Genomic DNA, 16,311 nt, shown 5'->3' with positions numbered 1-16,311 from the left:
TAATGATCATTTAAGTGGAAGTCACTGAGGATATTGGAGACCTTTAAATAGTGAACATTCCAGTGAAACACTGACAGTTGTTGCAGATAGACACTTGGATTAGACCACATTAGACACATCCCCAAAGTTTGAAACAGACAGTTTGCTATAAGTGTTTGACAGGCCTTTCACAGCCACACAGCAACTGAATCCAACTTTTCAGATTCTCAGATTCTAATTGTTCAAATGAATGATATTTGTGGACATAAATGTAAAGTATATTTCACTATTTTTTAATTATGTTAGAAAACACAATAATTCTTATTTACCCATTAATTCAACATATTAAAACTGAATTGATAGTCACTGAATTATTAGGGCTGTGACAATTTACTTCTGCAAGCTGCAGTTACTACAGCTACAAGTCCATGGTTCTCAGTTTGGGTATATTAACTCTGTAAATAGTGTAAATATATTTTTGTATTGAGAGTTATGTTTTGGACTTTTGATTTTGTTAATTCATGAACTCTAACTAAACGGAAGAACCAGACTCCATATTTTCACCTATGTCGATTCTTCAAGCTAAGCTAAGCTAACAGCCTGGCTATATTTTCATACTAGCAGAGTGGCATCAGCCTTAACATCTAAGCAATACAGCTAATGTGAATATTTCCTATAAAGTCAACCATTTTATGTCCTCAGCTTTTCTACTCACTGGACAAAAACAACACACATATGCTGTGTGGTGATGACATTCAGTGCACAATATAAGACAAATGATGCAAAGTATTAGGGCTGCAACTAATGACTGTTTTCATTATCTGCCAACTGTTTTCAGTTTGATTGATAGACCAGCAGAAAATATTTACTAATACTCATCACAGTTGAAAGCTGATGTCCTTAAATGTTTTAATTTGCCCCACCAACTGTCAAAAGGTGTGTAAAAAAAAACATCTAAACAAGTAAAAGGAAAGACAAGCAAATCCTTAAACATTTGGCCTTTTATCTGAAAACAAATCATTTATCAATGAATCAAATGTCAAATGAATAGCTAATTTATTGTATGCATCTAACTAACCAATTAATGAACTAAATCTTTCTGCTCAGTCACAGCTTGGTAGAATCTGTTGTTCTCCATGTCTAAGATCTCATGTAACTGATCAACTAATTGTTCTTATCACCTTTACCATTATAGTAGAACATTCAGGGACTATCTTGTGTCTACTTCTGGCAGCAGGGGAGAGAATCACAATTTAACAAGGAGCTCAGAAGCTTAATGCATCAATATCAGTGTGATTCTGTGACAAAAATAAGAGCTACTTTCCAGTTGGCTGCCCACAACCACAGCCAGTCCCTTAAAAGTGATATAGCAGAGTATCTTAAGGTGAGATTCTTAAAAAAGTAAATATGTCTTCATTAGAAGTAAACTACCGGCTTCCTACAGTGATGCGTGCGAGTGTGGGGAGCTTAGTGATCAAACGTCTAATTGCTGGAAACCAAACATCTGGGAATAAGGCCAGGTGAGCTGGCAGAGTTTCTAGCAGGGGACAGAAGAGTAGCTGAAGTAGAACGTGTCTGTGTCTTGTCTCAGACTGTGCAAATCCAGCAGCGTTCCAGTCACTGCAAAGTACTGGGAGCACTTAGCCTGCAAACCATTTACCATTATAAGACCAGGGAACACCAGGCATTCAGAAGAATCAGCTTTCAGGATGTCATCATGCAGCTTAATAGTTGTTGGAAAGTATTGTGAAAGTAAATCCACTGTTTACACGGGCTTTTTAAAGTCAATAGGGGTTGAAAAATATTCATAATGTCCACACTATACTGGGGGAATTTTTGTGATGAAAAAATAAAGAGGAAAATTCTATCTAGAAAACTCCCTGGAAAGTTAAATAAAGTTAAATTAAGTGAGCCTTAATTTTTTGGTAAAACCCTTTGTATGCATTTACTATTTCTCAAAATCTGCAGTGTCTTTATAAATCTTTGTACTAATTTCAAGGATAAAAAAAACATACCACCCTAGATACAGGAAAGTGATTTCCCACAACCATATAATCAAGCTATATAAAAGTAGTGTCTTCAGCACTGCAGTCTGCCTGACACCAGATAGATTTAATTTCAAAACAAAACCAGCTATGGTTAATGGTTAACTTATGAAACATGCCACATTGTTTTCGAGGAACTCACAAAACTGGAAACAATGACATGACAGGGCAGACAGATGTAAACACACATACACAGATAATCCTTTCCATCGTCCCATTTCCGATTGTTGTGGATGTTTGTCTTCTTTGTGTACGTAGGAACAAAAGAGTTGGTTTTGGTTAAGGATCTGGCTTATACATTTAGTCCATATTAAATGAACTGTGGGTCTTTAAACCGTGTTCGTAATAATGTATATAGAAATACATACAACCCACAAGCCATACTAATGGGCATAATGTCAACAGTTCCCGTGAAAAAAAACCTAAGGCACTAATTAAATTATCCTACTAACATATATTTTCTGCATATAGTCAAAGTCTATAGCTTATTTCTGTGAGACCTCCATTGTTGTCTAAAACTATAAAAATCACTGAGCTGCACACTAATGCACGCTGAACAAACTCATTAATCTGCTTCTAAGAATAGTCCCCCAAAATGCACTTATATGAACAACATAAATACTAAAAATTACTATGCCCAGCTTTACCCAGTTTTATAAAACATTAAACTATTGTAGGTGGGTCTATTAAATGTATGCCTTATGCAGGAACAAGACAGTCTGGGACAGGAAGGCACAAGCAGGGTCATTCAGCCATATTACAATACAAACTAAAGTGTTGTTTTTTCGGATCTTTTAATGGTATCTGTTGATGATACAACTACAGAAACTCACTCATAGGATTCTTTGGTTTGTATTTGTGAAGGTAATCAAAAGCTGAAATGACAACAGTGTATCTCACCTGACACATCTTACCCATTCTGTAAATTATTACTAAGTCTTATAGTGGTGGTAATCCACTTCTCACAAACTGTAGAGTTATCGCGCAGAAAGGCTATTTAGAAAATGCACTGGAACAGAAGTAATATCCTTGTCAGTGATATACAGACAACTTACACAATATAGGAAAATAGCCTTAATCTTAACCCTTTCTATCCAATTGTTGTATGTCTACAACCCCAAGCTCTCTAATCAGAGCTCCTTTCACATAGAGGGAAAGTCAATAACAGCGTACAATCAGTAAACAAATTCAGCTATTTTTAAAAAGCCCTCTGCATTCATTTCAGTAGCTGTAATTTGAATTATTCTAGCATGTAACACTTTAATTGTGTAAGACAAAAACCATGTCAGAGATACAAAAGGACTTGAGGCAGAGGAAACTTAGAAAGTGTTTTGAAGGCTGCCTTACTCAGAAACATAGCGATGGTAATAATTCTAACTACATCTATATAGCAACAACATAAGACAGAAAATAATTTCTGGTCTTGCCAAACATGCATTATTTTACTGCGATTATTATTACCAACATCGTTGGTTTGACTGCAGCAGTAGAATAGTACATTTTACTACAGTGTTACTATAAAGTGTTACAAAAAGACACAGTTTAAAGTGTAAAAAGGAGACATTCATTCTGGTAATGTGTTTATTAATAACATACTTACTTCCACTGTACCCAAACTTAATCAAAAGTGGCATTAGGAATCATATTACAATAATATGTGGTGCTTCTTCTCATCAGCTTTATAACATTTCCAAGCCTCAGAATATGATACTGATTGTGCGAAGCCTAAAGCGGGTGCAGATCCTTTCACTTCATATTTCTGTGATTCTCATTCAGGAAGCCTCCCAGTAGGAATGTGAGGTTTGGTCTGACTTCTTTAATCCTGACTGTTCTGTTGATCTTGGCACCCACCACAAAAAAATGTCCTGCTAGCAAAGCTGCAGCACAATTAAAGCCTCTATTTTAACAAAAGCCCGGTGGTGGAGGATTTTAGCACAACTTAATGTTGTCAATAAATTATTTAGATACGAGTCCCCATACAGAGTACACCCACTATATTAATTAGCAGTCTAATAAAACAGTACTGCAATAAACCAGTTTCTACTGAAATCTTCTAGAGATATTTTGACACAACTGTACAATTATATTGGAAGATGTAATGAGTGTACGTTTAATGAGATTTCTTGACACAGTGAAATCTGCGAGGGAAAGCAAAACTTAACCTGGGACTCACGTGTCATGTGGAAGATGCCATCACAGGCACTGATGTGGGACAGGAAGGCATTTCCCAGGCCCTGGCCAGCATGAGCACCTTTCACCAGGCCAGCAATGTCGACAACATGAAGGAATGCTGGGATTTTGCTGCAAGCCAAGAATTAAAAGAAAAAAGATCAGTCACTTCCGAAAATGGAAATTCCTTTCAAATAAAGCTTAAATGTTGCTTTGGTTTGTGCAAAAATTAAATACAACAGTCCACAAAAAACAGAACTGCTGTAAAGCTTGTTCTTGACTTTTTGTCAAACAGGTGCCATTATTGTGCTTTGTTTCTTGTTCATAATGTGGTATTGGATTGTATTGTATCTAGAAATATGATATGAATACAGTATATTTGCTTCTGTACTATACATTTATAATGTAAAAGAGTTTAACTGCAAAAATATAGCTTCAAAACCATTATAGCCTCAACAGAAGAATATGTTGGACAGGTTTGTGATTTCTTCTTGACAATGGGACCCAAGAAAAGAGCAACGCCAACAATACATAGCAATTGAGTTCAATAAGCATTAACAGCCTCTAAAATGTGTATGATAACCAGGTACGGGAGGTTCAGATGCATCAGGTCTTTCTAGAATAGAGTGGCAATCATACATCATGCATCATACAGAACCTGCAGCTACATGTCAGCAACATTGTCATATGTTTTCTCATACCTATGGCAAGAAGACCATTGGAGACTACAGATCTGAAGTGTGAAAAATATGTGAATGATGAGACCCCATACCTGGCAGGTTTGTGGAATTGGCAGAGGAAATCATAGCGTTCATCTGGAATGGGCACTCTGCTTTCATTTGGGTCAATGGTGCAGAAGGGGAAATTTTCAGCTGCAGCCTGACTCTTTGTCAACACGTTGAAAAAGGTTGACTTCCTGGAAATAAAAACAGCACTGAGGTCAATCCATCTAAAAGTGCTAGCGTGTCGAGCCTGAGGTTTTGACAGAATGATGTTGAAACAATTGTCTTTTTATTTAGAAGAAAAAGGTTATTCTAATGAATTGAATATTTCACCACTTGAATCAAAACAACTCTCTAAATATATTACTATACCAATTACTAGGTCAGCTAATCCCATAAGAGATCAATTGTAGATTTTGGTGAAAATTACATTTCTGATAAATCTCTCCTGTTACACAGGATCAACCAAATGCTGCTCCATGTTGTGATCACAAAGAGATTTATTTTCTACAGCACAAGCAGCTCAAGTGTACTCAAAATCTACAGACAATGGCAAGTGTCTAAGAGTAATAATGGCCTGGCAGTTAACTATAATCCAAGACTTTATCCCCTCACTTGGTGCTTCACATTGAAATGATTGTTTGCTAAGTCCTATAGATATAAAATTGCTTGTGATTGCTAAAGAGCATGCATTAATTCCTTATACATAGCTGGATTGTTTCTCTAACTCACTGGAAGGCTTAGGTCACCTTGTGGAAAAAAGAATAACAATCACAGCCTTTGTCACGTGTACAATTTACTTTGTAATATAAATAATGGTACTGGCTACCTACTTACTATAACAAAATTTAGATAAATAGGAAAAGTGTTGTGTTTTGAGAAGTTTGCAGCCAGAAAATGGAACAGTACCTAACAACTTGTTGGTGGTGGAAACTCCTTATTCTCATACAGAGCTAAGACAAAACATTATAAAACCATTATTTTAGTGAAAAGATAACTAGACCCAATGTATCCACCTAAACCATGAGTTTACTATGACAACAAGTATGAAACAACCATCACGCAACCAAGGCTTTATATATCACTAATATCACGACAACTGAGCAAACTCCATCTGCTGATGATAAAGACACAGTAAATTAACCTTGAAGTTAACATAAAGAAATTGTCAATTACCCAATTTAAATAAAAAATCCAGTTAATTAACATAAAAGGTCAGGAAGACACAGACATTTAATTTCCAACTTTACTTAATCCAATAATAAATTATAGCGGACTGAGACTTAAAACACCTTCCTAGGCTTTTGATTCTGTTTACATTAAAGCAAACTTTGTGGATAAAGGTGTTTTAAATGACTCACTTCATTCTTGCCGAATATAATTTGTTAATACTTCTGTTTTAAGGCATGCAAGCTTATAAAAGTACATGAACTGATTACTAAATTCAAATAGCAAAGGGTTCTTTGGGTTGGTGATTACTTCGCGGTTATAGCCTTTCTTTTGAGCTCTGATTAATTAATCAGAGTTACCACCTCCAATGGACTCTTTGACCCATATGTCCTAGAAGAAGTGACAGTGTTTCAGCCACAAAACATGACTTTCTAACACTTGTAATTCCAGCACGCTTTACTAATAAAGATTATTTACTAAGACTAATAAAAACATGTTGTAAATTTGAAGCACCTGAGATGGACCTACAGTATGTTTCTATTAAATGAGATGATATTTGTTATGGCAAATATTAACTATAACTTTAACTATAACACATGAGAAATGATGGTTGTAGCTAGTTACTTGCCTGAATAAGGATATGAGATTATTTGTATTTCTGCTTGAATGCTTTGATAATCTTAATTGTTTTAGCTGTCACCATGCAAGCTGCCTAATTCAGTTACATGATGACGCTGTTAGATTGCTTCTCTGAGGTCAAATCTTACCACTCAGTATACATAAACACACAAGTATCTGTATTAGGTATCAAGAAAAAACTAACAAAAGCAAATAGCTAATATGTACGTATAGATACAACTGAGAACCATGTAAAATCTCTCCAGACAATATAGCGTATATAATAAATGCCTTGCAGTGGGCTTTTTTTCTTGGACTTTCAGAGATTCACATATGTAGTTTTACTGTTCACATTGGTGACTTCATCCTGCTGCTAAGTGTCCATGAGACATGAGAAACCAGTGAATAATGAGTTTAATGGAGCAGATTGAGATAGGTGAAAAGCTGCTATATCTAATAAATACATTAATGTCTATGTAGATGAGCTAGAGGTCTTCAAGAATCCCTTGCTGTGAGGCAGTTAAGCCCTATACTGTGCATTATGCCCTAAAAAGGGATTCAATGAACATGCCACAAACCTTTTCCATGTCTATAAGCAGGAGAATGATAATACAGAGCTAGTCTAAATGAAGGAATAGTTGCAAGTTTGGCTGAATCACAGTGTCAAGTTTTCCATATGTGTGAAAAATGTTCAGTTATACCCAACTAACAGCAGGCTAGCATCTGAGTAGTTCATTCATTAAGAAACCGTAAGAGGGTTGACAAGTTGTACTTTGACACAAATGTGGTATGGCAGCCCACAACCTCAATGATTTCTGCTCCTTATACCAGGAAGAAATTGTGGCTTCACTGCGGTGAGAAACAAAAACACTGGACACTGGAGAAATCTGCAATAAGCCCCAAAAATCTGGCAAAACAGCTGTGACACACTACATACTGAAGAAGCGAAAACCGTTTAGAAAAACTGAACCTATACAGAGAAGCATCAATATCCCCTATCAAAATATATAATGAAATGAGAACTGTTAAAAATACTCTTAGTCTGCCTGAAACAATATCTGAGACTTAAAGTTCAATGATTTAGTACAGGCTCTGGATAATGTCTTGACATTATGGGGCATGTGTCCTTCCAAAACCTGCAGTGTCAGGTCTTAAAAAAAACAGCCTGGGCTACTTGAAAACAAGTTCTGTTAACAATGACTATGAAAGAACTGTAAAGAGCTGCAAAAAGATGAAAAGCTGTTAGCTGACCAGAACCCAGCCTATCACTGCAGCCCTTTCTGTTGCTCAAAGGGGGCAACATGTAAGTGATGTACGGTCTGCCCTGTGATTACATTCTGTCAGTGATGTTGCTGCAGGTCTTGCTAGATGCTGACAAGCTTGATTTGTCTGACAAAATCTGACAAGTATGCAGTGTGTCAGCTTACTCACACACCATGCCAAACATAACTATAGGACGGATTCTTGTTACGTCGTCCACATTACCAATAGAAATCCCGTGCAGAAAAACAGGTAAAAGACTGAAGCACTCTTTGACTACCTCAGAGCAATGATCAAACTGATGCAGAAAAACACTCAAACACCTGTATCCCTTTACCAACGCATGCTTCATTGTCTCTCACCTACCTCATGTTTTTCCCCCTTCACATTCAATTACTTTGTTTGATCACATGAACTCATTGAAGATTGAGAACACATAAAATAAACACTTAACCAGCATCTTTTTATTTAAGTCAACACTAGCTGCTCACTTGAAAGTGAATTTCATAAATTTGTCAAACACATCCTCTTCACTTACATATTACAAGCATCCTCCTCCCCTCTAACAATGACACGACATAGAAGTAATAGGCGGGATCTGAGAATTGGTTTCAACATCTTGTGACATACGAGAATATAATAATATTGTAGAATGAGCCTTGTGAAGAAACGCTACATAACAATATTTTGTCACCAAATCTTATGCAGTTTCTCACATGCTTAAAACCTTGTTATGACGAAATTAATGAACAAAATGCATATGAAAAAGTTAAGCCCATTCCTTCCTATTACAGGTACAGGGTACTTTTAAGGTACTTTTTGGCACTCAGTTATAATTTATTGTTTTAAAAAGGTATTTACAGTAGTTGACGATTTTACTAAATTGAAAATGTAGAACTCAAATCCCTACATAATTATTTTCCAATTCACTGACTGTAGACAGGGACCTGTTTAAAGTTACTATGGGCACAGTGCCATATTGAATTCCTAAAGAGAGTCCTACTTCATGCAGGAGTATCAGTGTCTGACAGCCACAGTACAGAGCTGTGAGTACTTCTAACATGTGACTGAAACAGTCTTTCTAAAACTGTGCTTATCGTCAATATTAGAGTCATATAATTTGTTGAATGTACAGCTAGGACTGACCTGTGAGGTGGGAAAGCACTAAATATCCTGTGTTTGCGTGTTCCCTTTGTGATGTGGGTTACGTCTGGTTCCTTTGATTTTCCTCCACAGTACAAAGAAAGAAGCCACAGGATGGATGAGGTAAAAACTCTAAATTGCCTGACATATGAGTGTGATAGTGACTGTTGGTGGGTTTACAGCATGCATTTTCCCAGAGATTGAATGAAAAACTGCCACAATCCTTGCCTGAACTTTGAGAGATAAGTGGGCATTTAAAATGGATAGGCAACAGGTTTATTAACACTTGTTGTTTATTTAATGTTCATTTCTGCAACCACAGAGGTGTGATAGGAAGGGAAGGAAAGACAGAGGGTTAAAACCCCTGACAGTGGGGGCAAAAATGACCTCAGACCACTTCATAGGATTAAGAACACTTCTTTCCCCTAAAGCGCAGGTTTTTGGGCTTTCTGGCTAATATTTAGATATACTGTCATAAGTTTCAAATTAACTTTTGCTTGTTTCAGGATAAAGAATGACATACACAAGCCATGACAGCTCCTTTTAGAGAAACTTGTATAACTCATGTCACCAAATTAAAAAAACCCTGATGTCTGTGCATGTAAATTCACAAGCTTCCTCAAATGGAATTTTTACTCCTAAGCCATTCATTCTGCTATACACAATTTACACGCTGACTTACAAGCATTTATATTTTAACAACATATTTTAACAACATATGTACAGAAACCTTTTACTTACCCGACATTGGGCAAGCCGACGATTCCTATTTTCAATGAAGTGCCAAATCTTCCAATCAGTGGTGGTGGCTTTGGTGCATCATCTCCTTTTCCCTAATAAAGACAATGTATGAGATAACTTTTGTCGGAAAGAGCACTTGCCATTACATAATCCACAAGACATGCTTATTTTAGAATGAATAAACTACTTTAAAAACGCACCTTCTTTGGGGCCATTTTTAACAAGTATTTCCACAACAGCTCACCAACTCAGAGAAAAAGACATTCATTGACACAAAATGGGCTAAGCTAAGTCCTCAAATGTAACCAGCCGACTACAGTTCAACTGGCTCACTCCCTGTGCTCAAAATAGAGCATCCAGCCCCTAGAAATGAAAGGTGACACTGTAAGCTGGCAAGCTGACCTGTACTTCCAAATTTAGCTGTCGATATTAATGATGCAAGCTGATGAGCTGCTATACCATCATTCGTACAGAGAGCTGGTATTAGGTACTGACATTGTAGTTAATCTGTATCTAAGGCTTAGCAATAGCTCGTGGCTTTTTAACATGCGAATCATTTGTCTCAATGGCTGCCTAACTGAAGACATCCATAAGTTGATTCTCTATACTGACAGGTCCAGAACAATTTTGCCATATCTGACTGCTTAATAGCTTAATCACTTACATCAATGAATTCTGAATCCTGTGCAGTTTATTTCACTTTACAATTTAATGTATGTCGATTCAATTTTCTATGCTGTGGCCTCTGTTTACTTGCTACCAAAATAAATGATGACCTGGCAACCCGAAAGTGCAAGCAATAAAAGAAACTCATGCGAAATGGTAGTTGAGATGCATACATTGTCATTTAAAACCACTTAGAACAAAACAAAGAGGAATAAATAGTATTTATAGGATCGCTTTGGAAAAAGATGATGACCCTAAATATCAGTGCAGTACCTTATAATAAATTTATTTAAGGACCACGCAAGTAAAGTGTCATTGTTGCACTCCTGGTTTCTTCAAACCCTTTAGAGAGAAACAGGTGTGGCCACATGAGCACACAAAATTACAACAATTAGTTAAATGTTCCTCAAATAAACTTCCCTCAGCAGAAATACAAATTAAAGCACAGAAGGGCACAGCCAAAAACCATCACCCAATCCAGCAGCCTGTCTAGTTTAACATGCAGAAAATGAGGCTCTAATAATCTGGATTTGAGGCAAGAGAGGCTGGCTTTGTAGAAAGAATTTAAATGAATAGGTCTGAATTAATCATTTATCTTTTGTTGACGGGTGCACCCCCACTTAGACTCATCACAATAGATGCAGAGCGTTTTGTTCGACCAAATAAATCATTCCCATTGTTTAAGGTACATTGATCAATCTAATGGCTTGTAATAGGCTCCTAATTGCCACAGAGAAGTGCTCACGAAGGGAGTCCAGAGATTCACCTCAAAATTCTCACTTGAATGACAAGGCAAGATCATGTTCTCCTATTTAGTCTCAAGTAAACATCCCCGGGAAAATCACTCATTGTTATTTTAGGTTAATGTGACAAATAAATTTCCATTCAAATAAATTTTGGGGCATGTTATACCAGTGAATTTATTGTTGTGATTCCTATGCAGTTTTGTAAGGCTGTTGAGCTGAAGGGTCACACTGCTCCTTCATAAGACATATCACTCTGCATATAACCATGTACATGATTTTCTTAACTGAACGAATAGACTAAAAGCTGTATTATCTCTGTAATATTAATTTCAGACAAAAATAGTTAAATTGTGTTTTTTTGTTTAAAAGAATAATGTAAGATTAGAACCACTTAAGGCTTTTGTTGATTTTTAATGAAGTAAATATGAAAAGAAAAGCTTAAAGGCTATCCTTTTTAATTTTTATTTAATGCTGAAATTAATTTAACTTCTTCTGGAAAAATCAACTTTGTTTATGTAGAGCAGACATTTAATACCGTTAACAGCACTCTGCCAAATTGTCATGATTGCAAAAATTATTCCATTTTCTTGGCAGCGCTCAGTATTTGATGAGACTGAATTTTATTCACCCTTCTAAAGGTGGGGTTTTAAAGAAGAAAAAAAAAAGAGTATTTGAACAAATTGTGCCGGTGTTGACTGGCAGCATTCATACTCTATAATGGAGCATTATTTGCCCGTTTTGAATACTGTAATGCACATCTTTCGGTCAAGCCTTTCTCTTGAAAATTGCTTTAACTTTTAAAGGGATGATGATTCACATCAGAGCAGGTCAATTTTACATTATGTCATTATCCCTGAGCGTTTTAACAAGCTATGCGATATGCAGGTTTATTGAATCGTGATAATGAAAAAAGGAAAAAACGAGTTGCGAGCTTAGGAAAACTGATGAAACACGTTTTATCCTAATTGTTTACATTTTAATCAAACGCGTTTGTTTTGCGGTACATTTTATTTCTCAGCCACATGTGAGGCATCGTACCTCCTGTTAGTTTTATGGAGATGACTGACGGCCTTGCTGCAGGCACTGCTCAATGCTGGAACTTTTTTTTCCCGCCTATAAAGTACTTGTCTTTTTTAAAACAGATCTACAACACGCGCTTTTAAAGCAAGCTGTCATTTCTAATTAACCCCTCACCTCCACTCCGCCAACAAGTATGCACGGGGGAGCGCGTACGGCCCGGCCGCGCGCAAACACGCGCACGAGCACAGACGCGCGTAGATTTTGGCTGGCAGTAAAAGGAAAAAAAACGTGATGTTAGTTTAGCCAATACAGTCTGTTTTTCTTCGCATATTCTGGGACAAGTTATTTGATTCAGACGGAATATAAATAATGTAACCGCGGTTAAAGAAGCGACGTCTGTGCTGGCAGGCCTGTTTCTGGACTTCCTCACTAAACTTAATTAATTAGTCTTTTTCCAGAAAGAAGACAAAAGCCTTTAAATTTTAAATGAAGCCGTATATAAATGTGTTGTTTAGCCTGCGCACCAACCTAACACACCAGCCTGACGCACCGCAGCACCGGCTTTGGGCTGTTATAATAAAGTCATCAAGAGCAGCGTCCCGCACATTGTTCAGGATACTCTGCACTTAAATAGCAACAATTTCACAATGACGTGTCAGGCATAATCTGAATATCGAAAGTCAGACTGGAAGCCTGAACTACACAGAGGAGACTGTCGCCACAATCCACAATGGCTTGAAAATTAACGAAAAGCTTACCTCATGGAGACCTGACGTGTGAACTCAATTCTGCTATGAAAGGAAACATTTGAGTCTCCGAGTGAGAATACATAAAAATAACTGTATGCATTAAAAAAAAAATCCAAATCGTGTCTTGTATGACAGTCTGAGCAGAGGCTGCACAACAGATGATTGACGGCGAGGTTTTGGTGCTTCTGTCTGCGGTCGAGCCTCTCATTGGCTGACTCCGTGCACAGCCATGAATGCAGCTATGAGATTGGCTGCGCGTCCTCGCCAGCTGTACTTCAAAGAACACGCTCTCTACAACTAGGTAGTGTTGGGAGCTGCCAGCCAAGAGAGAAACCGTGTGACCCGCGTCTAACACGGTGAAGCTGAGTCAAATTGGAGCCGTACGACGTTGAAATCGCGAACACCTTCATCACAGCACAGACCCTGGATATGGCTACGTCTATACTTGGGGTAAGTCCGAGATTATATTTGTCCGCAAACGTTGTATGCAAAGTTACTGTAGCCCACTGCAACAACAAATGAAGTGGACGCGTTCATGAACAGGAATGCTTTGGGGTTAGTAATTTGGGTACTGTTTGTTTACTCGTTTGAGGAGTTTGGGGAGTAAAAGGAAGCCGTTTTAATGAGGATACAACTTGGCATCAAACCAGAACTTTAGTGTTTGTAGAATTTACTTCTCTCTGGTCGCACAGCTGATGTCTACACAGTGCATTGGTTTTATTCACTGCACGTTGCTTGTTAATTAATAAGCTTGTTAAATCAGCTTAATGCAATTCGCGTTCGCTTCTCTCCCCACAAACATATTTATTTCAAAGCAAGCAGCCTACTAGGTAAAGTGGCTTTAATTAGTTTGTTGAACTTCTCTTTTGGTGAGAATGTGCTGTCTGCTTCTGAGTTAGGCGAGTTTTCAGCCATATTTGTTGTTCCTCGCTTTAAGTCCAACTTGTTGTGTTTTTCAGGAAGAGCCACGGTTTGGAACTACACCTCTCGCTATGCTGGCTGCGACTTGCAACAAAATTGGTAACACCAGTCCTCTTACAACTTTACCTGACTCGAGCGCTTTCTCAAAAGGTGGATTTCATCCGTGGAAAAGATCCTCCTCCAGCTGTAACTTGGGATCCAGTCTGCCCGGTTTCACAGTAGCAACAAGCCGCGCATCGACAGGACTAACACCGACCAGTGGCACAGGCAACAGCGCCTTTTGCTTAGCCTCCACCTCCCCGACCTCGTCTGCATTTTCCACAGAGTACAGCGGTCTGTTTTCCAACTCCGCGAGCGTCACATCCCAAGAATCTGGACAGTCAGCTTTTATCTCCAAAGTCCACACATCAGCAGAGACCCTCTACCCGCGAGTGGGGATGGCGCACCCGTACGAGTCGTGGTACAAGTCCGGTTTCCACTCAACCATCTCTGGTGATGTTGCCAACGGGGCGTCCTCGTGGTGGGACGTCCACACTAATCCCGGGTCGTGGCTCGATGTCCAAAATCCTGCAAGCACCCTCCAGACCTCACTGCACTCCGGGACGCCCCAAGCTATCCACTCTCAGCTGAGTGGCTACAACCCGGACTTCTCCTCACTGACACACTCGGCGTTTAGCTCCACTGGAATCAGCCCATCTGCGTCTCATCTACTGTCCACTAGCCAGCACCTGTTAACGCAGGACGGTTTCAAAACAGTCATCCCCACATATACAGACGCTTCTGCCGCCAACGCTATGATTTCTGGCGGCAGTTCAGGAATAAGTAGCTCGTCTAGATCATCAAGGCGGTACTCGGGCAGAGCAACATGTGACTGTCCAAACTGCCAGGAGGCTGAGCGGCTGGGACCCGCCGGGGCCAGCCTGCGGAGAAAAGGACTCCACAGCTGCCACATTCCCGGCTGCGGTAAAGTGTATGGAAAGACTTCTCACCTCAAAGCGCATTTGAGATGGCACACCGGCGAGCGGCCTTTTGTCTGCAACTGGCTTTTCTGTGGCAAAAGGTTCACTCGCTCCGATGAGCTCCAGAGACACCTTCGCACCCACACCGGAGAGAAAAGGTTTGCTTGCCCGGTGTGCAACAAGCGCTTTATGCGCAGTGACCATTTGAGCAAGCACATCAAAACGCACACGGCCGGAGGGGGAGGCAAAAAGGGCAGCGACAGTGACACCGACACCAGTAACCTGGAGACCCCGAGGTCCGAGTCCCCAGAACTTATTTTGGACGGGGTAAACCCCAGAATCAGTGTTAAGGATCCGTCTCCTCACGACGAACCCTAATGAGGCTACACCCCAAATCAAACCAGAATCAAAACTGCACAGCAATGAAAACGGGTCCTATTTGACAGACACTAAAGGGGGAAAAAAATGTTCCAAGAAGCGACTGTAAGGTCGAAATCTATTCTCCACAGGCGTAACAAGTATTTCATTCGTAAATCCATCAACAGAATCCACAGAGTGATTTGCTGTAGGCCTTTGGAAATTTTTAGCGACAACTTGAAAATGTAACGGATGTTTGCTAAGGGTGCGCGAAACGTGTTGAACTTTGGTTGGACAGTGTGAGTCTCATCTTGTATATTGACGACTAAACTATGTGTTATTTTCATGTAAATGTTAGGCTATGATTGTTTTATTCGTGTTGGTATCCTGGACATCAGGGAGTTTACTTTCGACGCACTTTGTGGATATGTATGTACACAGCTTTTTCAACTTTGGTTAATCCTTTTATTTCTTTGCTAAAAATATCTATATATAAATGTTTACCTGTATAAAGTCACACGTATAAGACTTTCATTTTATCGTAATTAAAACATCTTAAAAAAGGCTGCAATTGTGTGATGTAGATTTTATCTTTTTTTATATTATTTGTGTTAGGTCTTAAATATAAGCAGAACATTTAGGAAATTATTTTAAACTCTCAGTGATCGATTATTTCTCTTAATATCGCCTACGCCTATATTACACTAAATTTCACCATTTCCCCTACGGGATAAATCAATGTTAAATGCCCCGGAAAAGACATTTCATGCCTAAATGAAAATCTTGTTAAATTGTATTAATTATGACTTGGAGCACATCGCAGCCCCATGTGTCTTGTACTTGCGATTAGGGATTCGTGTCTTATCAAATATCTAATTAATCTCCGAGACATCTTTTGTTCAGTTTCACTTTATCGGGGGGTTTCCAAGGGGGTTTCATGACAAAGGTCCCTGAATATTTATTCTAATTGTCCAAATTAACTGCTTTCATTTGCATACCAATCGATGGACCGAGAATAAGGATATGGCTTCTTTCTCTTTGCCAGA

At 38.6% G+C, this 16,311-nt stretch overlaps 2 protein-coding genes across 4 annotated transcripts in view; one reads left to right on the top strand and one right to left on the bottom strand.

The window, feature by feature from the left end:
• The window catches only part of LOC137133575 (obg-like ATPase 1), a 37,598-nt gene extending 27,402 nt beyond the window's left edge, over positions 1-10,196 (bottom strand). For 2 of the 3 annotated variants that reach the window (XM_067517339.1, XM_067517338.1), the window contains exons 1-4: positions 10,048-10,196; positions 9,848-9,939; positions 4,966-5,109; positions 4,198-4,325 (exon numbers count right to left, since the gene is read on the bottom strand). In XM_067517339.1, the coding sequence (XP_067373440.1) occupies positions 4,198-4,325; positions 4,966-5,109; positions 9,848-9,939; positions 10,048-10,062 (379 nt within the window). In that variant the 5' untranslated portion in view covers positions 10,063-10,196. The remainder of the gene's footprint in view (positions 1-4,197; positions 4,326-4,965; positions 5,110-9,847; positions 9,940-10,047) is intronic. The other variant, XM_067517337.1, reaches the window with a different exon arrangement.
• Positions 10,197-13,309: 3,113 nt separating this feature from the next.
• sp9 (sp9 transcription factor) lies at positions 13,310-15,848 on the top strand. The gene is made up of 2 exons (XM_067517334.1): positions 13,310-13,478; positions 13,988-15,848. Exons 1-2 carry the CDS (start codon positions 13,458-13,460, stop codon positions 15,284-15,286), a joined length of 1,320 nt encoding a protein of 439 aa, XP_067373435.1. The 5' UTR covers positions 13,310-13,457; the 3' UTR covers positions 15,287-15,848.
• Positions 15,849-16,311: the final 463 nt, after the last annotated feature.

This window comes from Channa argus, chromosome 9, assembly GCF_033026475.1.
Source record: "Channa argus isolate prfri chromosome 9, Channa argus male v1.0, whole genome shotgun sequence".
In the NCBI taxonomy this organism is placed as follows: Eukaryota; Metazoa; Chordata; class Actinopteri; order Anabantiformes; family Channidae; genus Channa; species Channa argus.
The sequence above is the reverse complement of the archived record's forward strand: the minus strand, read 5'-3'. Positions and strand labels throughout refer to the sequence as shown.